The 24,704-nt window shown below is 36.2% G+C and overlaps 1 protein-coding gene across 12 annotated transcripts in view; it reads left to right on the top strand.

The window, feature by feature from the left end:
* The window catches only part of RGS7 (regulator of G protein signaling 7), a 194,460-nt gene that overhangs the window by 121,303 nt on the left and 48,453 nt on the right, over positions 1 to 24,704 (top strand). For 7 of the 12 annotated variants that reach the window (XM_032216319.1, XM_032216323.1, XM_032216316.1 and 4 more), the window contains exons 3-5: positions 6,577 to 6,627; positions 21,054 to 21,160; positions 22,222 to 22,273. In XM_032216319.1, coding sequence (XP_032072210.1) covers positions 6,577 to 6,627; positions 21,054 to 21,160; positions 22,222 to 22,273 — 210 coding nt within the window. The remainder of the gene's footprint in view (positions 1 to 6,576; positions 6,628 to 21,053; positions 21,161 to 22,221; positions 22,274 to 24,704) is intronic. The other 5 variants (XM_032216325.1, XM_032216324.1, XM_032216320.1 and 2 more) reach the window with 2 other exon arrangements.

Genomic DNA, 24,704 nt, shown 5'->3' with positions numbered 1-24,704 from the left:
TTTTGGGTGGGTAGAGGAATCGTCTTGATTTACATATTGCATGACGCCACAGCTTGCTTATTGAGCAGCTATTGAGTAAACAAAACTTGTCTGGATTCACACATTATGCTACATCATAAACCGTGATTTACAAACCACAGCGACTAGTTTTACATATTAAGACAAAACCAAAGATACTCTGCATGCACATACCATGCAAGGTGACATCCAGTGCTACTTCCAACAGCACATGGTCTGACAATATACGGCAGTATCTTAAAAAATATTCCACTTCATTTCATACACCTAAAACTCAAGAGGTGAATGGTTCTTGTTTAGATCTTCTTTTCAATATATTTATACACAATGTTTTCTTTACCAGCAAACAATCAAAATGCAATTCAGAGAAAAAGACAAAACTAAAGTGCTGAGATGGGATGAATAGAGAAAAAGCCTTGGAGAGATGAGCAACAAAGAAGTTTAATAATAACAATATAAAAACAACAACAATAATAATACAAGATAACATATGTTAACACTAAAAGTACAGTTACCTTTGAAAGGCATTTATCTCAAAATATCAGAACCTTTGGCGATCCTTTTTTTTAAAAAAAAATGGCAGTCTGCTTTTGTAAATGCTAAATTAAAAAGAAAAAAATGACTCATGGTGATATAGTGAACTGCAGTAATTTTTGTCCTTACACATTTCCTGATTGGATATGCTATGGTAATTGGTATATTTCTTCATTAATGTGTTACAACATCTTAGAGAGTCACTCTATCATTATTGTGGCTATATAAATGTTGTCGTTATTAATGATACATGGCTGGATCATTAGGGTTACCAAATCTTGTATGCAGTCACTCAATTGGCTGCTAAATGGCAGCAAAAATCCTTCTATATCAAATTGCTGCTATCTGATGGTAATCTGGACTTCAGCAATTTAGAATTGATAGTCCTATCAGTGATGCTATAAGATGCTATAAATTACTGGCATGGAAATGGCCATGGTGTAGCATTTCTACACTAGGGATTTATGGCAGCATTCAGCTGTCATTAAAGCAACATAAATCTTAATTCCTGATTTGTTGCCCCAGTGATGGTAGAGTGATATTATATATTGCTAATGCTGAAATGCTTTCGCAGTGTTAAATATCAAGCCAAGAAATCTCTGGTTCTGAATAAAAGGAGGTCAGGACATTTTAAAATAAGATGGGAGATAGAAAATATGCCAGTTTCCCAAAGCAACAAACAGAAAAAGGTGCAAAAGGTTTTATTGATTTGTAGGCATTATTTTAAGAAGCCAAGTAAGTCTCAGTCAGGGACTAGAGAATTAGAAATCAGATAAAGCTTCCTGAAAATGAATTAGTCAAAACTGTAGCTCTCCTTCAGACTAGTTAACACCGGGAGCCAAATGTGATTTGGCTTCACCTGTTGTGCATGATTCAAAGCATGAAGTTGAATTTTTTTCTTTCTCCATGCATTCATTCATCTAACCAGGCTCATTATTTTTTCTTATTAATTACTGAAGTTGTTGTTTGAAATGTTTATTATTTCAACAACTGTCTTGTTTTTATCTTTCGTTAAGATTGCCATTTCACCTGATATTTTATTTTAAAAAAATTAAAACATTGCCGAATAGAAATACTGAAAGTAAAATAAGTGAGTCAATCCAGCTGTGTGGCTTGTTAGAGCTTAACATGATTTATAAATCTAGCCAGTTTTATCTGATGTAGAAATGTGAAAGCAAACTACAATTTATCATGCTGTGTTAACCTAGCCTAAGGAGGAAATTGAATTACTTTAAGAATTTTATCTTCCTTGGATCAAAAATTGTTCACGATGGCACTTCTACCCCTGAAGAAATCAAATGCAAGATAAACTTAGGTTGTACTGCAATGGTTAACAAGAATAAGATCTGGAAAAGCAGATATATCGATATTAATACAAAACAAAGGCAAGTTAGAACCATAGTCTTCCCTATAATGATGTATGGGTGTGAGAGTTGGACACTAAGAATGGCTAATTGAAGAAGAATTGATGCCTTTGAACTATGGGGCTTGTGTATACCATGGACAGCCAGAACAACCAACAGAGAGGTGCTAAATCATATAAAACCAGACAAATTACTAGAAGCCAAAATAACAAGCTTGGGTCCGATTTATTTAGGATGCAAACTCATTGGAGAAGTCCATGATGCTAGGAATTGTTAGTGGAACAAGAAGAAGGGGCAAGCAAAGAACATGCTGACTTGATAACATCAAAACTAACACAAAGATCTCGACAGGGGTAACATGCAGAGCCCTTGCCTATAAAGTTGCCAAGAGTCAGACACAACTGAATAGTAGAAACAACAGTTAACTGAGCCAGTCTGTAAAGTTGTACTCCTTAAGATACACATACATGTTTCTCTATACTCATTATATTTTCAATGCAGTTAAGATCCACTGAACTCAATCGCATGCAGTGTTGGAAACCTTATCAATCTTGTCACATTGGTGGGCAGGGGGGGCAGTGGGGGAACAAATATATCATTGATTGCATAAAACAAAATAAACTGATCCAAAGGGCCAATTTCAGAGCTTTTACATAAATATCCATTAATACATTTCAGGCCCAATAGATTCTTCATGAAAAGTGCCTCACAATTCAATGCACTTCAGCACAACCAATACAAGCTATGAAAAAGTTAACACTGTAAAACATCAATAACCTCTCAGAAACAACAGATTGTTACAACCAGGTGGCATCATCACAGCACCCAAACTAACTGTAGGCCTCCAAAACATTTTAAGTAAACCAGGAGACTCAGCAGCCCAAGAAGAAGAAAAAAACATGAATTATCTACAGGACTGTAACAGCCACTATAACAAGTGGCAGAAAACTAGCAGAGCAGATTCAATAAACATCAACAATGAGAAAGCAATGAAAAAGCCTTCACTTCACAATATATGGACTGAGGCAACCATAATTTACCTGGGAAACTAGACTAAGCTAAATCTAAAAACACTAGAGAATCCCTGGAAGCTTGGCATTCTAACAAATAAGCCATCAACAGGCAATAAACAACATTTAAACACCATTCAAAAGTGTATACACAAGAAAATTGAATAGGTTCATTCTATATTTAAAATTTCCAATCTTTGTTATACTTATCACCTTTTCTTAAATTTAAGAATCAAGAAAATAGCAATAGTTACAAAATTACTCTTCCTTTCTAATAAAAAAATGTTTCCATTTCCAAAGATGGTGCAACCTTTTATGCAAATCCAGGTAGTAAATGTGTAATCACTGATGGCTCTGCTACAGCTGTAAAGCATGCATAACCTGTGTACTATTGAGATTGGTGATTCTGTAGTGAGATCAAATAGTCCTTTGGATGCTCTGTAATTTATCTGGGATGCAATATAAGTGCCAAAAGAGAAATATAAATGAAGATACTGGTACATAACTGTAAGAGATAATAAAAAAAGATGATAAGTAATATGTAAACTGTAACTCAGTAATAGAATACAGCCTTTTAATATGTAAGTTTCTGGGACCTTCTCAGAACTGCTGGTCATCAGAGCAGGGTAGATGAATAGATTTTTGGCCTGACAGATTCAGCCTTTAGTGATTTAGAGCAGTGGTCTCCAACCTTGGCAACTTTAAGACTTGTGGACTTCAACTCCCAGAGTTCCTCAGCCAGCTTTGCTGGCTGAGGAATTCTGGGAGTTGAAGTCCACAGGTCTTAAAGTTGCCAAGGTTGGAGACCACTGATTTAGAGAGTCAAAGAAATCATGCTGAAATTATCCCAGATATTCTCAATCCTAATTAGTTACTCTGTGACATGTTTGAATATTTGATTATTAATAAAGTTTTTCTTCAGTTATGTATCTTCCTTTATGATGGTTGGCTTTTACATCATGTCATTTGGAAGTTGCTCTGGCATAAGATGAGCTATCAGTGCAAATGCCACTTGTTAAGTTATCCTTGAATGATTAAAACTCCCTGTTTTGGGAACATTAACAGTCACAAGCAGCTGTTAGCGTGTTATGGAAGAGGTTACTCTTGTGCAAATTATAGAGTGTTACTGATGCTTTTTAGAGAAAAAGATTAGTTTAGTTTATGTGTGGGATACAACTTGAGAAGACAGAAGAAAATGTGAAAACATGGCACTGTTTTGACACCGTTAATGAAGGCTAATAGAATAGCCTCTGCAACTTAGTTATTGTGGTTCCCAGGCTACCCCCCAACCCCCACCTCTCCTTTGCTGAATTCTTTGCAACTTAGCTGTGAAAATTTGCACTCAGTTAGCACACAAGAGTTGGACTGCCTCTGGTGGGGGGGGGGGGGAAGAAATTATAGCACATGTTCTAAAAATAAACATGCAAACTCTGGACTAATTGAAGTGTCTTTAGCACTTTAAATCTAGCCAAAAACAAAGAGTTATCTAAAAATACTGAATTAAAAGAATCTTTCTTTAAGGCTGCAGAAACATTGTACCTGTTCATAAAAAATGTTTTTTGCTCCTTCAGTGTTCTCAGCATCTCCAGTAATCAAGTTGATGTCTTTTTAAAATAAATATTGAAGGAGAGTTTTAAACAACAGCAAGATGAGTTTAGTTCAAGTATCCTTTCTAATCAGATACTAGTGGGAAGATGGAAAGCAACTAACCACTCAGTTTGTGATACATCCTCAAGTATGTAGGGACAAATGTTAGGGTGTACTGACACACTATTTCAAATGAATGGGGGCAGTAAATAAATTTAGTTTTTTGCTTCCTCATTGTTGTGAAAAATGTTGAACCACTAAGTTGATTCCTGGGCTATCACAGAAATTATAGTTGTAAAAATGTCATAACTTTCAAGTATGTGCCTTGAAGGAAAGGTTATCTTATCTTCAATGAAATGGTAAATACTTTTGCAACAATTTAGTAATAATACTTCATAGTTTTGCTTTATCTTTCTTATTTATAGCATTGTTACACAATCAAGGTTTGAATTAGAGTATAACTGAAAGAAGACTTGAAAATTTGGGGGAGATTTTTTTAGCTAAGTTTGTGTTACATATTTTGATAATGAGGTTTTTTTTAAACCCTAGACCATGTGGTTTGCTAAAACATAGATAAAGATCTCATCTATATGAGAAAAACAGACTAGAATATTTCATCACATCTGTGAGAGTTCTCCAGTGTAAAAGATGCAAAGGAATGGGACCATGGCAAATGTCTCAGAAGGGACCATTTCTAACTTCTTGGCCCATAAATGTGAGAAGAGATGTACTTTCAGACTAGCACAATTCTGTTAGTGTAACCTAATATGGTTCCACCACAAAACCGCGGTAGACTAAAGCGCGTGTGACTAAAGCGCGGTGACAAAACCGCACCGTCAAAACCGCGCGACAACAGCGCGCCGACAACAGCACGCCGACAGAAGCGCACTGTAACATAACCCTAAAAATAACCCTAACCCTAACCCTAAACCTAACGCTAAACCTACCCTAAACCTACCCTAAACCTAACCCTAAACCTAACCCTAAACCTAACCCTAAACCTAACCCTAAACCTAACCCTAAACCTTACCTTAAGTTAAATCGCGTTTCTGTCGGCGCGCTGTTGTGGGCGCGCTGTTGTGGGCGCGCTTTTGACATCGCGGTTTTAGCGCCGCGGTGTTGTCGGCGCGCTTTAGTCTACCGCGGTTATGTCGTGCCACGACCTAATATAACCTTCTGTTAATGTTACAACCTCTTTAGCACTAGGAGTTGAGCACAACTCAAAGGTGTCTTTGTTATAGTGAATTAAAGACATCTTTTCCCCATTTGTACAATATAGCCTACATTACAGGAGACAAGAATTGCATTCCATGAAAATAAGGTAAAACATGATCTGGATTAAATATCCTGAAACAGTTTAGAAATTGGATAAATTAATGACTGACCTTTCCCACAAATTGCTGCTAATAATTAACATCATGATCAGAGACGTAGTTATGTGATTCACTAGAAAAGTTAGATTATTGGACAACAGTTGTTTTCAGAAGGAGTTTTGTAATTATTGATCCTTTCTTAGCAAAGTGAGTTGGCTTCTCTTATTTATTTGTTTGAACTATTCCATCTCTAAGGGGTTCAATAATATGTGAAGTTTGTTCTTCAGTTTTTAACTGTGCTTCCACAGCTAAAGGGACTCTCCCTTCTGCTCTCTGATGCAGCCCCTAACCCTAACCCCACCATGTCTCCGTGGTCATTTGGCTGGCATGACTAAATGCCAAAGGCACATGGAACGCTATTACCTTCTCACCAAAGGTGGTTCCTATTTTTCTAGTTGCATTTTTACATGCTTTTAAACTGCTATGTTGGCAGAAGCTGGGACAAGTGATGGGGGTCACTCCATTACACAGTGCTAGGGATTCGAACTGCCGAACTGCTGACCTTTCTGATTGACAAGCTCAGGGTCTTTGCAACTGAACCACCACGTCCGTATGTTTCCTCTTTATATTATATATTAATAAACAAATTTATTGGTAAAGCCAACTTTTGCTTTGCTTTTAAAATGACAGTAAAATGTGGCTAATTTATAGCAAGTGCATTCTAATTATATTATATATATTTTTTCCTAGGTTCAGACATTGTTCAGTGGTTAACAAAGAATTTGTCCATAGAAGATCCAGGTAAATGCATCACTTTAATTTATCAATTACCTTCCACTTTGTCCCTGCAAACCTTTTAAATTTGTTCTTTATGATTGCTTAATCATAGTATGTAATATTATTTGTTTAGGAAATCCTGAGGATTCTGGGATTTTTGGGTTGACTCCAGATTAAGAAACATACCAATTTTCGCCTTCAGATAAAATCAGAGCTTGCTCATAATGAAAGCTTGTGGCTTTAAAAATGCTCCCAACTCATGAATTATATCAATTAAATTAGCCCTTTCTTTTATATGTCATTCCATATCAAAGATAAAGTTTATGAAAATATCAAAATATAGAATCTTTTCTCTTAATGGTTTTCTATAACTCTGTTCCAATGTCAATTCAGGTTGATTGCAGAGGGAACAGAACAGAGGTGGGTTCTAGCCAGTGTTACTGCCGATTCACTCGTGGGTGCGCTTCAATAGAAATTGTTCTGCACATGCACAGAACTCAAAAGCAAGATGGCGGTGGCAACCGGGGTGACCGAGGAACTGGTTTGGAGGTGTGGCCAGCCTGGGTCGCTGCCAGTTCTGTGATCCAGGCCAGCATGCTAGGAACCCACCACTGGAAAAGAGAAAATCTTCTTACTAGCATGTCTTCCCATCCCATTCCATTCCCTAGTGGGGCTGCGTTAGATAAAGATACAGTCACTGAATGCATATTATATTAATCATTCAAAGTACTTTGGGATTTTTTATGATGTCATGATTAAAATAGGCACAAGAGAAATATTCAATATAAAAAATAGCAACACTTGTAAAATGAAATAATGTTGTAAAATCTAAAAACTCTTATATGTTTGGGGGGGGGAATTGAAATTCAAAGAGTTTCAATTCATTCATTAGAGATTTTTGCTGATGGAAAGAGTAAACAAACATTTTAAAAGAGAAAATTCTGTTATATATACTATAGGCCTATAATTTAAAAGAAAACTAGAAAGCTATAAGATATGACTCTATCCATTCCCCAGAGTCCGTTCCTAGAGATCATTAGCAAAAAGATGAGAATATTGTTTCTATCCTCTTTTTTGTCATTGCTTATTTCCATTCCAATTTCTCCCATTAAATTGTCTTATATTGGATCATTCTGGATCTTAATCTTCTCGTTTATTTATATCATGCCTTTATTAGTTTTATGAGGATATACCTAACACTTCTTCCTTCTCCTATTTTCCCCACAACCACGATTCTGTGAAGTGAGATGGGCAAAGGGAAAGTGATTGGCCCAAAGTCACCCAGCTGGCTTTCATGCCTAAGGTGGGACTAGAGATCATGGTCTCCTAGTTTCTAGCCTGGAGCCTTAACTACTAAACCAAACTGACTCACTTTGAATATCATCATACAGAACTCTTCAATTTGAATTCTAACCCAACCAGCAGAGTAAAAAGAACCATAGATATTTTACAGACTGAATGTTCTGGGAACCGGGCCCAGTTTTAATGGAATTTTCAACAGCAATTCCTACAATCAGTGACTAGAAACTTTTTGAGAATTCTTATTAATACTAGATGTGGAGACTATTTTTCAGTTTTTCGAGACAATGATGCAATAAAACCTCTTTCTTTTATCCTGTAGAAATTCTTAGATCTATAGTGTGCATTGTACTCTTTTTTTAATGTGTACATGAAGATACTGAGGAAGGTTATCCACACATCAGGGATTAGATCATAACAATGCACTGAATAGCAGCAAATTCTGTATCGTCTGAAATATTGCTAAGGAGCCTAAGGTGGAGTCTTTGAACTGTACCCTTCAATGCAATAAGGGATTAGACATGGTGAAGAAAGTGAAGTTCCCCCGGCATGGAGGAAATTCTCTTGATCAGTAGACAATCAAACAGGGTAGTGAGGAATCTAACCCATTCAAGTTAGGGCAGCAGTATCTCTAAAAGGTCAGGTTTCCAATTTGCACATGACTTTGGATTCTGTCAATCGTCTGGGACTCGGATAGCAAGAATGGTTGAAAACGCCTCTGCATAGTTTTATTTACCAGCTACGCACTATTTAGGGAAAAAGGATCTGGCTACAATGACTCATACCTTAATCACCTCTTATTTAGAATAACGTAGGACATGGGATTGCCCTTGAAAACATTCTGAAACTACACCTCATAGAAATTGCAGTAACTAAACTTCTGTAGCCACAGTTTCAAGCTTGTGTTTCTTTTTTGGCACAAATCACAGGATCAGTTTTCATCCACATATTCCTAGATTGTGTGTAGGATGCACAGGATTATCTTCATGAATGCTCCATAGTTTACAATCCTTACTGGAAAATCCATAATTAGACTAGATTGTTGGGAATTAAAAATGGGGCATCTTTGATAGCAGCACCCTGATTGTTGCAGACAAGGTGAGATTGATTTACACTGTTTTAAGCAAGGGATAAAAATTGTTGTTCTATTGGGATTTTGAAGAATGTTCATGTGTTGTCATTCCTCAGTTTATTGTTGCTTTCAGGGATTCTCCCCCCCCCCTCCTCTAATGCAGAAAATGGTTTTCTGAGTTTGGAAAATATGCAGTATACAGAGAGAGGAGGGGAAAAGATAGAGAAAGGCAAGAAAACAGAGCTAAATTTCAACTATACCACCTACCTGACACATGTTTGGTAGAATATAAAATGTAGAATATAGAATAACAGGGCTGGAAGGGACCTTGGAGGTCTTCTTATCCAACCTCCTACTCAGTCAGGAGGTTATACCTTCCAGACAAATGGTTATCTAATTTCTTCTTCATATCTCTCTCTTTGCAGCATTTTTGAACATAGAGGACTTTGAATCCAAGTTGTAATATTAAACAGTTATTACTCTTTCAGGCATTTAGCATGGAAATATTTCTATAATCTCTCATGGATACACGATCAATACTATCTTGCTGTTTTTGAGGCTAGGGAGCTAGATTTAAGCTCTATCGATACAGACAACTTTTTGGCCTGTGTAAAATTTGCTCTGGCTATTGAGAGAAAGATTGCAAATTCCTTTGTAAAATGCACTCTCTCTTTTTTTCTGTCCCTCTTTGTCTCTCCACACTCACTGGATATAAATGTAGATGCAGATATAGATGTGAATGTAGATATTGATGTGAATTCCACACAGTGTCTGGCACTGCTGCTTCCTTTGGCTATGGAGATATGTGTTTTCAAATCCTTTGCAGAAGCACCTAGCAGTTGAGCAGCAAGGGTGCTTTTAATGTCAAGGGTGATAGTACCTCACAGCTTCCTGCTTTTTAGGGCAGAGAACTGAGAGATCTCCTCTTCACACTGTTAAAATGCTGTTGTATGGTGTGAATGTGTTAGCAGTACATATAGCTCTCGTTATTCATATAGCTTTCATTTTTTACATTTAATTTAAAGAGATGCTGCTCTTTTTTTGCATTAGGACTGGAAGAACCCTTTTGTATTCTTTTAGGAGAGAAGTACAGTAGCCCAAGTGAGAAACTCTCATGTTTAACTCTTAGGCCTTCATCTTTTATGCTCCATCTTCAGCAGAAGTATGTGGCTGTGTCTTACTCAGGTTGTGTCTTACTCATCACTCATTTTATCAGGTCAAAAACCGTTAAATTAAAAGATAATTTAAGAATGATGAGATGTATTTCATTGTTGTGGGCTAAGTGCACTAAAGGCAATTGTATATTTTCAGGGGTGTCAAACTCAATTTCATTGAGAGCTGCATTAGGGTTGTGTTTAAGTCATGGGGGAGGGTGTGTGTGTGGCTGGGGGCATGGCCAGAGTGGGCATGGCCAGGTCAACATCACTCATCAAGGCTCCATTTTTGGTTGCAACAGCCTCCTGCAGCCCTTTGACAGCAAAAATGGAGCTCAGGGAGGCTCTGCATGCAGCCTCTGCACGCGGCCTTTCCAGGCTCCCTTTTCCTTAGCAGAGGGCTTCAGGAGGCTGGGACAACAGAAAATGGACTCTGGGCATGTCACATGTGGCTACCCTGAGCTTCATTTTCATTGGCAGAGGGCTGCAGGAGGACATTGTGGCCGAAAATGGAGCCAGGATCAGTTGCGCATGTTCCTCCAGAGCTCTGTTTTCGCTGGCAGAACCACCGCAGGCTGGTCCTTCACTGTTTCCAGGGCAGGCCTGTGGGCCAGATCTAAGTACCCCATAGGCCAGATCCAGCCCCTGGGCCTTGAGTTTGACATCATGGGTATAAATGAATTTTTGTTATTGTGCAATAATGTACTTTTGCACTGTTACTAGTTTTCATATGAAATTAAGTCAGAAAGTTAGGTTTATTATGATAATTTATGTTGCTTTTATATCATTCAAACTTAATCAACAAAAGTCATTTAAATATTATCAGAATATTCTGAATTTAAAAAATGAAGTATTTTTTTGTTGTACTTTTTAATATACTGTATATATCCCTTTATATTATAACTTAGCATTTTTTTAAAAGTACAACAAAAAGTTGCTTCATGCCACATCATATATCTATAAACAAATCTTTAAAGTTTGTCATTCAAACTTAATCATGAAAAATGCCATTCAGAAGTACCCCAGAAACAACATTTTTATCTTTAATTCTTTCAAATAATGTTTCACAAATTAATTTCCTTTCACTTTCTCATCATCTCCTCCCAGAACCGTCTTAAGATTTTCTTTCAGTTTTTAACACCATGGCTTATCATTTTCTCTAAGAATGCAACACAATACAAAACACAATAAAAAATCCCTACTTCCCATATCATATCTATAAACAAATCATCATATAGTCCTGGTTAAAAAAACTTTTAAAAGCTGCTAGAAAAATTCATATACGAAGCCAACTTTATAAACCTTTTTTTTGCTTTTAAGTCTTGCTATTTATTCCTCTTAAGTAGAGCCCAAAAGCTAGTTTCTTTTCATTCTCTCTTTATCTTTACTCAAGAATTTCTTCATAATATAACACATACTTTTTGTAAATCCAAAATAAAAGGGTTGTCCAACTTGCTCTTTTGAAAGTGAAAATCTACCCATCCACCACACTTCTAATTTATTATTTGTGTGTTCTTTTTAGCTACTAAAATATCAGCTAGTGCTACTTTCATAAGTCATATATAACATTTTTGTCAATATCATTCCTATAACCTGTCATTTTGAATCCCTATTCAAAGCATTCTGATTCCAGCTTGTATCTTCTATCTCTTTTGAATCTGTTTTAAAGTAACAATCTTAAAAGAAAGTTTTGAGTACGTTGTTGCCAAATATCCTTGAATTCTTCCAGAATTAAAGCGCTTACATTGAGCCATGGTGGCACAGTGGCTAGAATGCAGTATTGTGGGCTAATTCTGCTGACTGCCAGGGTTTGTTCCTCACCAGCTCAAGGTTGACTCAGCCTTCCATCCTTCCAAGATAAAATGAGGACCCAGATTGTTGGGGAAAATAAGCTGACTCTGTAAACCACTTAGAGAGGGCGGAAAAGCACTGTGAAGCAATATATAAGTCTAAGTGCTATTACTATTCTATATTCAATGGTGTTCTCCTTTAAATATAATCTTCATATGTCTTAATACAATTTTAGGCAAAAAAAAAAAAGAATTCTTATAATTAGTTCCAAAATCTTATTTCCATTCAGTCTGGATCTTTCGTCCATTGATTAACTGTCCAAAATCAATGTTTTAATCACCCTTTTGCTGCTTATTTACAAACAAAAAACCCCTTTCTTTAAGTTCTTAAACTTACATGAAACTTCTTTCTCTGAATATTGAAGGTGACTGACTCAGCATAATGAAACTTGTCCTTCTGAAGTTTCTTTGTATCCCAAAAGCAACTTACATGTCATTTGTAGAAGTGATTGAGAGAGGAAGTGGGCAAACTCAGACAGGATTGTTGCAATGCATAAAAGAGAGTAAGAATAAACTGTTGGCTCTCTAGTCTAAGTTTTATAGCTGAACAATGTTGGGAATATAGGCTTTTCTCCATCTTTCTAAATGTTGATTTTTATCCCAATGTTTATTTAATAATGACCATGGTGTATGGTCAAATGCAGGGCAAATACAAACAAATAATCTTAACCCCTCTAAGAACCCACTACAAGGGAGTTGCAAAATCTACATAAAAATAGTAGAATATGTCTGTCTTGGATGTTCACATCAATGTGTAACTATCATGATATCCTTTGTTTACTTGAAATGGCATAGATAGTTTGCTTTTGTTAATGCATGTAGTACTTCCTGTAACTGTGCTTGTATATACAATTTTCAATACTTTAGCTGGTAATCTTGCATTAATCTTCCACACGTGTACCAATACATCAATGGTACAGGTGAATGAAGACCTAAAAACCTCTATCATTAGGTGCCAGAAGCACCATCTGGGACATCAACTGTACAGATTGTGGTATTAATCATTTTAAAAATATCATTCAATTAATCTTATACTTCTAATTATATGCTAATGCTAAATTTTCTTATGTCAGCTTATGACAGAATTGGAGCAAGGACTGAAAATTTCAGAGCTAGGGAATTTTTTCAAAAAGATATTATTTTAAAACTGCATACTCCACTTCTATGTATCATGATAGCTCCTTTCATTTGAAATTGGAATCTCTTGTGGTCATGCAATTGTTCTATTTCCCATCACCACCTAATGCAATTATTAATTGTTATTATTATTATTATTATTAATGCAAGCAATGCATGAAAAAATAAATTACCTTCAATTTTCAAGCTGCAGTTATCCTGCAGCCAGGATAATATTAACGCCCCTGTTAGCCCATCTATTCAATGTCAAGTATAAACATGATGATTTTTAAAATCAGAGTCATTACCTACTTTGGACTTAGTGTCCTTAATAATTGAAATAATACTGGTTTCCTCTTTCATTTTAAAGGCCAATTATGTATCAGGTCAGTCCCTCTTTTTCCTACTGCAATAGCATTGATTTGTGCAGTTCAATGAGCATTCTAAATTAAGTGTCAAGGGTATAAAGGGAATGAATTTCTAATTTAGCAGGTATAAAAGATTTATATAGTTCAGATGTAGGTTGTCTTACTTATGCCCTCAAAACATCCACAACTTTACTTTTCAAATTTGATTGCTTTGATTTTTAGTTCCATTGTCTTGAGCCGTGTGTCATAATATGACAAGAGAACAGATGCCTTTCAAACATTTTAAAGTGAATAAATTAATAATGATATATAGGAGAATTAGTGCTTATTCTTAAACTCTTCTTCGGGTAATAAAATGGGGATTAAGCTGTCATGTACATTTTCTAAAGCTGCATGTGGCTTTGTATGTTCATAGCATAAAGAGAGAGTCTACTCAATTGGTTCCTATAGCAGAAGAAGGATGAAAATCCTTAAAATAATTCACATAAATGAGCATTTCCTACCTTAAGGTGACTTCGTTTAAAATGCCAACTGCACTGGAGTCGCTTCCAGGAAAAAGACTCTGCATCTTATCTAAAAAGTAGAAGGAGCTAGGATCCCAGTTCTCCAGAAAGGGCAATTAGTTCCTCACATTGATATCAATCAATGCTCCATGATAATAGCAAGATAGCTATATCCCTCCACTTGTGATTTCTACTTGTGACTTCCTGCAACCCATCCATATAGCCAAGCTCAAGGTCCTTGCTCTCCTAACACTGTATTAAAATTTCAGTTTTCAAACTTCCCTTTGCATACAATTATGACCTGGGTTTTGGAGGGCACATTATGATATTTTAATTCTCATTATTGTTATAAAGCTTCTATCATTGGAAGTTTTCAAAAAGAGACTGGATAATAATTTGTCTGAAATGGTATAGGATCTCCTGCTCGAGCAGTGGGTTGGACTATTCTATTATTCTATGTTCTATTATGGTGATTTTTGATTTTAAGATAGATTCCCTATATCACAAATTGTAAAAATATCACAAGAGGTAAATTTTAACACTTCCATTTGAATATTAAAAATACAGCGCATTTCTGTAGGGCACTCTACAAATATGTATCTGTCAAATATATAACTGACTTTATAAGTGGGAAAAGATGGAGGTAAGGAATAACGGCATGTCTTCTTTATTTTAAGCTGTCAATCTAGAGAAACAAGTTGATACATGTCATGAACTCAAGCTATACATTCTGTGAATCTTGTCACCCACCCACCTCACAGGAATGTGAGTGGATTTACTGTATATATTTTTGCCACTTACTTATTAGTAAAGGAAGTTGGACTATATGATGTCTAAACCTGATAATAGAGTCTATATGTATCTGATGAAATTCAGTAAGAATGAAACCATTCATATGCTGCCTTCTGTTGATCAGTTAGGGGCAAAACACGCCACAGGAAAGATGGAGGGCTAACTTTAAAATCTATATATTATACTGTATCAACAGTACAGGTAAGTTGATGAGGCAGGTGATTTTCCTGGAAAAAATATCTTGAAAATAAACATAAATATTCTAATAACACAAAAAGATGGATCACTCAAAGTTTTTGAAGACCACATTAAATAATCCAGATTAAATAACTTGATAAAATGCCAAAAGTCAGGAGGAGGTTTGATACCTATTCAAACTGACTCATTTTATTAAAAAGTATAAGCTTTTGTGAGCTGTGGCTCACATCATCAGATCCATGGAGTATTAAACTGATGTGGGATTTAAATTCAGATGAAGCAAGGGAGAAGGGGAAAAAGGGTAGTTATGTAGTAGTAGGCTACACAAGATACAGATTACAAATATCCCTATTTGTACTTACTAATTAATTAGTAATTGTAAGGTGTTAAATTTCCATTGTGTTGGTTAATTGTGTTTACAGAGACAGCCTGAAACCTTTTGATGTGTGTGAGTTCCACAGCCTCTTACACTATAGTTTTGCTCTTCCAAAATGATACCTTTAGATCTATAATTGAGCATCCTTGGAAGTTAATGTGTTCTGCTACTACTTTCACCTTATAAATCATGATGACTTAAAGGAAGAGCAGACAAAATTACTTCTAATCCTGTGTGCAAAGTTGTTGGGGTCTGTGATAGTGCTGTTGGAGTAAATGTGGGATAAAAGTACAGTAGACATCCAGGTTTCATTTTAGACTCAAGATTGTATTGTTCCTTGAGATTAACTGGAAAAAAATGAAATGATGGATGAACACACAATACTAATACCTACATTTTAGAAATCACCTTGATTATTAGCAAACAACTCCCCATTATTAAAGCACAATTATTCCTAAACTATCCCACCTTTGCAGTCATTCCAGGGGTATTTCTAAAGACAAATGAAAATTGTATTCCAACAGTTCCCAAATATTATGGAATAATAGTAGAGTGGAAGTTTATTATTCAGGACTTGTTTTTTTTTTCATTCTTGGCTTCATCTTTATCCAATTCTGTTTTGTTCCCATCCAGACATCCAATCTTGGCAAATTCAGCAATAATAATATGCTGCTCCAAAGCAGAGTGAGCAGGGCCCTTGGTTTTAGAGCCTGAAAAAATGTTCTTTACCTTTTCCTCTTTATCTTTCCCTGTGTGATAACTCCTACCATTTTTACTTAGTCATCATAGAAGAAATGCCACTACCTAATTTGATTTGGGGACCTTTAACCCCTGGCATAGCCTTTTTTGATTATTTTGCATGTATATTACAATAATAATAAGTAACAGTAATTTCATTGTTTTGGAAGGCTTATAGGCCTTTTGGTTTTTCAGCCGTTCTGATACAATGCACTACTCTCTGGGTAAGAAATAAACCTTGACCACGAGTGCAACCATTCAAATCATATATAATAAAATTGAATTGTTCCTGACATTTTAGGGTGTTTTCCACAAATAAAGAACATGTCCTAATGCCAGCTGCCAAATCTCAAAAATACTTATCCTGCAAATTGGACTTCAAGGTTTAGTAATGAGGTTAAAGGTTGTAATGATTTAGGATCTTGATGTTTGAGATAATACATCTCCTAGTGTGTATTATGTGAACTTTGGTTGAGGGAGCAGTTTCCACAGTTGGTAAGACTACGGGTGAGGACTATTCTGTATAAAAATCCCTGGTTTGGGAATATTTTCTCTGAAAGCCAGACTGGTGCTGAGGTTGATTGCTTTTTAGCTGGCAGTGGAACCTGGCTGTAATCCCATTGCTTTTCTTTATTGCTGGTATTATTCTAACAATTTATTATTTTTACTTTAGTTTAATTTTTATCTAGTATATTTAAGAGCTGTGACTTGCTGTGAGGATCCTAGGATTGTGGGCAGAGTAGAAATATTTTAATAAATAATTAATCTTTAAAGAAGTAAAATAAAATGATATGCCTCTGTTATGGGAACATGTACTTTACGTGCATCATCCAAGTAAATAAATGCCAAGTAACATTGCTTGGTTGATTGGAGAAGCACTTTAATTAAAAATCTGCTTCACTGTATCCCAGAAAGATTGAAACTTTCTGTTCACAAAATACACCACACATAAAATATTGAACTTTTAACTGCTATAGTAACCATGAAGCAAAAGCTATAATTGTATTTTGGAAATGAAAGCTATATTTATATGACTGAAAAATCATTATTTAAAATATGTTCCATTATGTTCAGAATGTCATTCTGGAACTGTAATTGTGGGCTTCAGTTCAAGTATTTATTAGCTGAATTTCAATATGAAAAGAGCCTATTCTATCTCCTGCTCCAGGTGTTCCTTCTGTGATGCCTTACTAAGAGAGAGGTACTTATGTTTGAATGAGGAAAACAGACTATTCCCTGCCGCACACAGTTATTTTAGTAATTTATATGATGGCTAATAGCATTACGTGCTTAAGAAACACATAAAAAAGCTACTAATAAACATCATAAATTGATTTCTGATAATAAATGAAAATGAATGGACAAATGACTTAATAAATGATCAAGAACCACGGGAAGAATTTCTAAATTGTAATTCTGGGATAAATGATCCTTTGATAACTTTCCTAGTGTGACTGGAGAAAGTTGAGGAAAGACATCATAAATCCATAAAGAGGGAGTGGTAACTATGAAGGAAATTGAAGAAATACAGATACTCCTCCCTTAGCGACCATAACTGGGATCACTGTCTCTGTTACTAAGTGCCACAGTTGCTAAGTGGAAAATAATCTGTTATGACATCACTTCCCATTTCTTCATTAAGAGAAACATCATATGACAGTGACTTGAAATTTTACTTCCATGTTCTCCATTAGCTTTGTGTCATCTTCGAACCGAACCTGGCCACAGCCATCTTTCTGCTCCTCAGTTGCCACACAGAGGCAGAAGGAGGTTGAACTGCATTACTAGACACAACAAAGAGCTTTCTCATGAGAACCAGGGTCATCTCTACTGGCAAGAGATAAGGTTGGGAAAGGAGTGTCTGAAGAGCCCACCAATGAACCCAATTGGCCAAATTGACCTGTGACACTTGGGGATTGGGTTATTTCCTAGTTTAATTGCACTGAAACCACAGGAAAGATTTAGATTTGCTTTCCATTGAAACTGTGCCAGTATGATGTACTCATTAAAGAAGACCTTTGAGAAGGAGCCAAGTCTCAAAGTTCTGATTTGCTTGGGTTCGTTAGTCGGAGCCTTGGCATTTTGCTTCTTACAAGCCAGTTGTCAAGCATACAAATTGTGATTGCGTGCTCACAGGACTCTGCACAGATTGTAAATGTGCATCAGTTGCAAAGCCTCTGGATGTTGAGTAAATGGGATGCTGCGATGGTAGTAAAATTGGTTGCAAAGCTAGGTGGTTTTTTTTTTAATATTATTGTAACTTTAATTTTAAATGAAGTGGCCAGTAAATAAAGACTATCTGCAATCTGGAAAAGAAATTAAAAGAAAAAAAGGAATCTAAAAATTATATTAGATTATTTTAGGACTATCCATCCTTTGAGGTTTGTTAAGAATAATTTTTATTTCTCACTAATGACTTATGTTGGCTAAAGATTATGAAGTTGAGAAAAGCTACTTTACCATAATCAAAAGAAATCTAATAGTGAACTGTCTTCTTCACTCGAGGTACCTGGGATCAAACCTGAATTATCTATGTTATCATTATGATGATAAGTCATAGAATCCCAAAGGAGAGAAGCCATTAGGCTACTCAGTCTATCCTGCTGCTTAATGCAGACGCTTCACTTAAAACATCTCTGGCATAAATCTAGCTTCACTATCCAGTGAAGGGGAGCTCATAGCTATAAGAATAATTGATTCCATTCTTGTATTGTTAGGATTTTTTTTCCTAACGTTCAGTCAGAATCTGCCTTCCTGCAAATTTCATGTTCAACCCTCTGGAACAATGGAGATGGGTCACAACCTTTTTCTGTACAAAGTTCCCAATATTAAGCAGTGTAGCTGAAATTGGCAGTAGGAAAACTAACCTTTCCATCATTTGAGAAGAAATACAACAGATTCTCCACTTTGGCTGAATAATTTTAGTGCTATGTTTTATTTGCTTGCTTGCTTGCTTAATTCACAGTATCGTCTTAACGGTAACAGCAATACGCCTCCATTGCCTCTTTATCTCTTTTCCCACTCTAAGCCCTCTCAAAAGGGGTGACAAGTAAACTCTGCAGGACTCTCTCCATATGCCCAGACAGGTTTGGAGAAGAGGAGGTGGAGGAGGAGATGACAATTCTTTTCCCAATCTCTTCTTCTTACAAGCCCTGATGAAACAGATGGAACTCTAAATAAGGGAGGGAGAGACAGTAGAAATGGGGGAGGAGCTCCTGTCCCATGCAGTGCCTGCCAGCCGGCTTTATCTATCTCATCTTTAGAAGAAAGCAGTTACTTATAGCTTTCTTCCCCCTGTGCTTAAGGTCAGAATGGAAGAGACACAAATGGACACAGAGTAGAGTGTTCTTGTGGCATATTTCCACATTCTTCAAGACTAAGTTTTAATTTGGGAGTAGTAACTAAAAAAGAACAAGTTTCTTGAATATGCATTAGCTTTGTTAAGTGGGAGTATTCAAGCTTACTATTAAAAAGAACGATAATGTGTCCCTAAGATTGCTGGCCAGAATAGTCGAAGTATCTTGCAATCAACTTATTTTCTGATAGTAATTTTTCAAAATATGCTTTTACTATAAAAGACTGCTGCAGAAGCTTCATATAACTCCTTTGAGTTACTCTTTTTCACCACAAAGCTTTTTGAATGGAGCTGCCTTATTAATGTTTTTGTATCCTCTTCATCATCACCATTCTTTCCCCCCCCCTTTGAAAGCACATATGGCAATATGCACTAATGTTATCCCAGTGGTGGGTTCCGGATCCCATTCCAACCGGTACAGCGGCGTCCACATGGATGCATGCAGCACACACATGCGTGTTACCACCTCCGTGAGCCTCCACGATGCTCCAGCTGCTCAGCGGAGCATCGTGCAGGCGCTGTATGCACCATGCATGTGCGCGGAAGTGTAGAAGCCTTAAAAGACAGGTAGAGAGCTTGGGTGGGTGGGAGGGCCCTCTGGAGCAGCGTACCGGAATGGTATCTGGTGCTCCGGGCAGACTCTGGTACCAGGGCATACCGCCTGCAACCACCACTGATGCACAGGCTGTTATCCTTACAAGAGCAACCTCAAAAGAAAATAACTGGCCTAATGTCACCTTGTAAGCTTTGTAGTTGAGGAGGGACTTGAAAATGGATCTCTTCAGTCCAAGTTCAACCTCTTCACTATTATACGACTCTGCTTCTTCATAAATGGATCATGTTTGAAGCCGCCTTGTACTTGTGGTGATTTGCAGCAAGGTTGTACCAGTGAAGGTCATCAATGAGGGATTTCTTTAACTAACCTACGAAGAGCAACTACGTGATAATGAACATTATAATGGATTATCTCAAGAGACACAAATTCAAAGAATAGCAAACCTATTAATTGACTGCAGAAAGGGCTTATAAATATATTCTTAGAGCACTTTGTTGCTGTGGAATACCAATGTTTGATTTTATAACATGTTTATTGTTCTGACTTTAAATAAATCATTGTTTATTGTTCTGACTGTAAATAAACCATAGTATGTCCAAGGTTTTTTATGCAGAAAAATAAAAAAACCAGGAGCATTCTTTAATAGAGATTTTCCAATTTAAATTCAATGCAAAGTAATGTTTGATTTCTCTTGTTGCCTGCTGCTCTAAATAAGTGGTAAACACAAGGATACTAATTTAAAAAAAAATCATAATTGTGGGTGTTGACATGAGAGCAAGGGCAAATGACAACATATGCTTTGTAATGTCATCATGAGAATGTCCTTGCATGAGACATCATTGCATAATTGCTGCTTATGCACAATGATGGCAAACGTTCTTATTTTAATATTATTATGATTGCTATTAATTGTTAGAATGATTTCCCCCCTATAATTCCTATAACTAGTATTTCATCAGCCAAATTGTCACTGACTCATGAAAATTCTACCATAGAAAAGGTTCTAACATTGTTCAAGTAGAAAAAATGCATAACATAAAACATTACAATGTTTTTGTCTCCTTCTGGTATAGTGGAAGCCCTTCATTTGGGAACACTTATGGCAGCCCATGGTTACTTCTTTCCTATCTCAGACCATGTTCTAACCCTGAAGGATGACGGCACCTTTTATCGGTTCCAAGTAAGTTTTTTACAGCATTGTTTTTTTAAACTTTAACTAATTATTAGAAGTAGAGTTATTCACCCCAAACAATAAGCAATTCTATTCATAATGTGATGGTCTAAGCAATATGTACCTCAGGTAGAGATACTTTTATTTTCCCTACAGAGAGTCTCTTAATATTATGTTAATGCAGAAGTCTTCCCTCACTTTATGCTTCCTAAATGATCTGATCTACTGTATATTCACTAGAACTCCTAGAAAATATGAGCAGTGGGTATGAATTATGGAAACAGTACTATTAGGAAAGTCTATACATTTAGCCTTTCATAATCAGCACCACTGTTTATATTTTAATGTACAGATTATTTACAGCTTTTGTCTTTCTTCTAACCCATAGCTAGATTAATTGTATGAAAAAGCATAGACTAGAGCAATATCTCAATGAGGATTCTCAGAGTTGTCTGGAAGTTGAGTCAAGGAAACTGGTATTCTTTTCTTTTTTGGTTTCAAACCAAAAGTTGGCATGCCTCAACTTCCAGACCTAGGTTAGGACCTTTTGACAAACAGGTGTAACTAAAACCTGGTTTCAAGCTATTCATTACAGACAGGCAAGTCCTTGCATTCAAGAGAAATACAAAATATTTAGAAAAGATCAAGATTTCCTATTTATAGAAGAAACTGATTTCAGCTTAATATTAGATTACTTACACAATTTCAGATTGGGAGTGCTAATAGAAGTGGGTTTTGGGTTTTGTTTGCATTTAATGCCCCATCCACAGCATCTCAACTCTCAACACAACACTCACAACATAACAACAATAATATCAAAAATTCATAGCCTTAGCATTGTCACATAAAAAGAGTTGTTGGGAACAAGGTGGTATTGAAATTGAATGGAATTAATTAATTAATCGACACAGTTATTCAAAGATGCAAATTTATTCAATCAATAATTCCCAAGAATAGCTAATTTTATAATATTTTATAGCTGCCCATCTCACAGTGATTCAACATTGACATTCAGAATATGTTTCATATGTTGCTATGTCCACTTTTTCTATCTTTGTTTTGTTTTGCAGACACCCTATTTTTGGCCATCTAATTGTTGGGAGCCGGAAAATACAGATTATGGTCAGTGTGCATCTTTCTTTCAGTTTGGAGTTTTGCAGTGAATGGACTAATCTGTTAATTTACAGTTTATAATTAAGCAACTCTTAGCTGTATTTTTCAAACCTAGTGCAAGAACTATTAATGCTGAGCTCACGATTGGCTTTGGTTTGCAAAGTTTACTAAAGCTGTGCATGGATTGGGGATACAAAAAAATGCATCTCCTTTTGCAAAGCTACAGACATTTATTTAGAAGATTCAGAGACTGCAAATCTGACATTTATATTATGACAGGCAACAGTTAAGAAGGTCCAAAGCTGAAAACTAATTCAGGGCCAGTCAAACAAGATGATATGTGAATGTAGTTATGGATAGCACAGTTCCCATGTGGTAATATCATACTTATATTATTTAGGCATTAATAGTTATTTAGATAAACTTTTAGTTGCAGAAAAGACATAAAAATGTTCATTCAGTATTACTTACAATATTCTTACAGTCTGCTAATTTTGTTGGTAATAAGATGTATGATATAATTATAGTTTAAACGTTCTATATGAGTAATGGTGAACCTTTTTGGCAGTGTGCCAAAAAGGGAGTGCACATGTGCGCTCGGGGCTGCAATCCAGAAGGGGAGCTGCCCAGGGGGCATGCATGCACTGGAAAATGAACTTCCAGTTTTTGGCATATGCATGCACATCGGCATGCTAGTCTTCCAGTTACTGGCATGTATGTGCATGCGACGATCAGCTGGCTTGGCACACATGCTCACTCCGGAAAATGGAAGACCGTTTTTTCCAGTTTCCAGCATTGCTGCCCGCATGAAGGCCAATTGATCATTTGCAAGCACATGTATCAGAACCGCGGAAGAGGAACAGGCAATGCTGTGCATGCCAGGCAACATGCCACTTCAGGCACATTTGCCATAGGTTCACCATCACGGTTCTGTACATTGAACTAAACATTTACCATGAAATATATTAAACAAAGTGATTGAGTTATTCATCTAACAATGTAAAATGCAGATTCTTCCTTAAAATACACATACATATAACTGATTGTAGACCTATTTTGCAGTCTCTTCCATTCATGTTGGACTATGATTATTCTTATTCTTTGCTTCAGTATGGACTCTTTAGTTGCCATGAAAAAAGCAAATGGCTACTATCAAGATTGTTTTTATATATGGAAATCAAGTTAAAAAAATACATCTAAATGGGTATTAGGGAACTTTTAAAGTATGAGTGTCAGAGCATTAAAATTCAACATGATTAAAATGGTTGATAAAACACTGAGAATATATTAAGATTATGCCCCTTCAGTCCATGCTCACTTTATGCTTAGTTGGAAAATCCTGTTGCAAAGTTCACATAAACAATACTCTGTATAACTTGGAAATCCTTGACCTTCTGCAGATACTTGCAAAATAAATAAATGTCCAATGTCATTTGCCCAAAATTTGGTCCTAGCATTAGAAAACTAATTATTTATGTATAGTGCCAATTTTATTGGCTAGGTTTTATGTCATTTCCTCACTTCATTCCCTAAAACATTGGTATGCAATCTTATCCAGATAGAGGATTTGGCTTGTCAGTAGTATACTAAGAGGGATAGGACAACTATGAAATTGCAATCAATTAAGATTAAACTTTCCCCATATATTTCATTGCTTTGTTTTCTCACTCCATTAAAATAATAAGGCATTAACTTGGAGCAGGGTGGTTTCTAAAAGATGCATGTATTCTTGGGTCATCAGACTGTGTACTGCTGCCCTTAGTATTTTGATTCTAGAGTGGAGGTGTGTAGATACAAAACGGACAAGATACTTTGGATATGGTGTGGACATCTTATTGCACCTATTGGGTGTTTCTTAAAGTACTAGAGTTTTGTCCTGGCTTTGCCTGATAACCATTTGATAACCAGGATAATACATAGGATTGCTTCTTCCTCAGCTCAGAATGTATTTTCCTATGCCATCCACATACAAGCCGAGGGTACTTTGCAAACTCTGAAGCACCTTTGTCTACTTCAGATCCAAATTTTGTACTTCACTATTCCAGATCATTGTATCTAAAGACTCTTGCAGACAGCTTTACGCTAACTCACTGCCCTTGTCTGAAGGGGGAAGTTATACTACATTGTTGTAGTCTAAGATATCTGAAGAGGTCCCAGAGCAACAAGGGTACCTGCTTTGGGTAAGTTGGCAGCTGGGCAAGTGCAATCTAACCCATATCCTTTTTGTACATGCATCCAACATTAACATATATGCAAAAAGACTGGGGTTTAGATCATGCTGCCATGAATAGGAAAAGACTATTTTAGCGGATAATGCATCAAAACATATGACTGCCAGTGGAATGCAAAACATACTGTTTTCAATAGGATATAATATTTCAATATAGTAAATTAATTTTTCTATATTGCACAGCCTGAATAATCCTTCAATCAATTGTTC

Source organism: Thamnophis elegans, chromosome 4, assembly GCF_009769535.1.
Source record: "Thamnophis elegans isolate rThaEle1 chromosome 4, rThaEle1.pri, whole genome shotgun sequence".
Lineage (NCBI taxonomy): Eukaryota > Metazoa > Chordata > Lepidosauria > Squamata > Colubridae > Thamnophis > Thamnophis elegans.
Note: the sequence above shows the minus strand (reverse complement) of the source record. Positions and strands in the feature narration are given on the sequence as shown.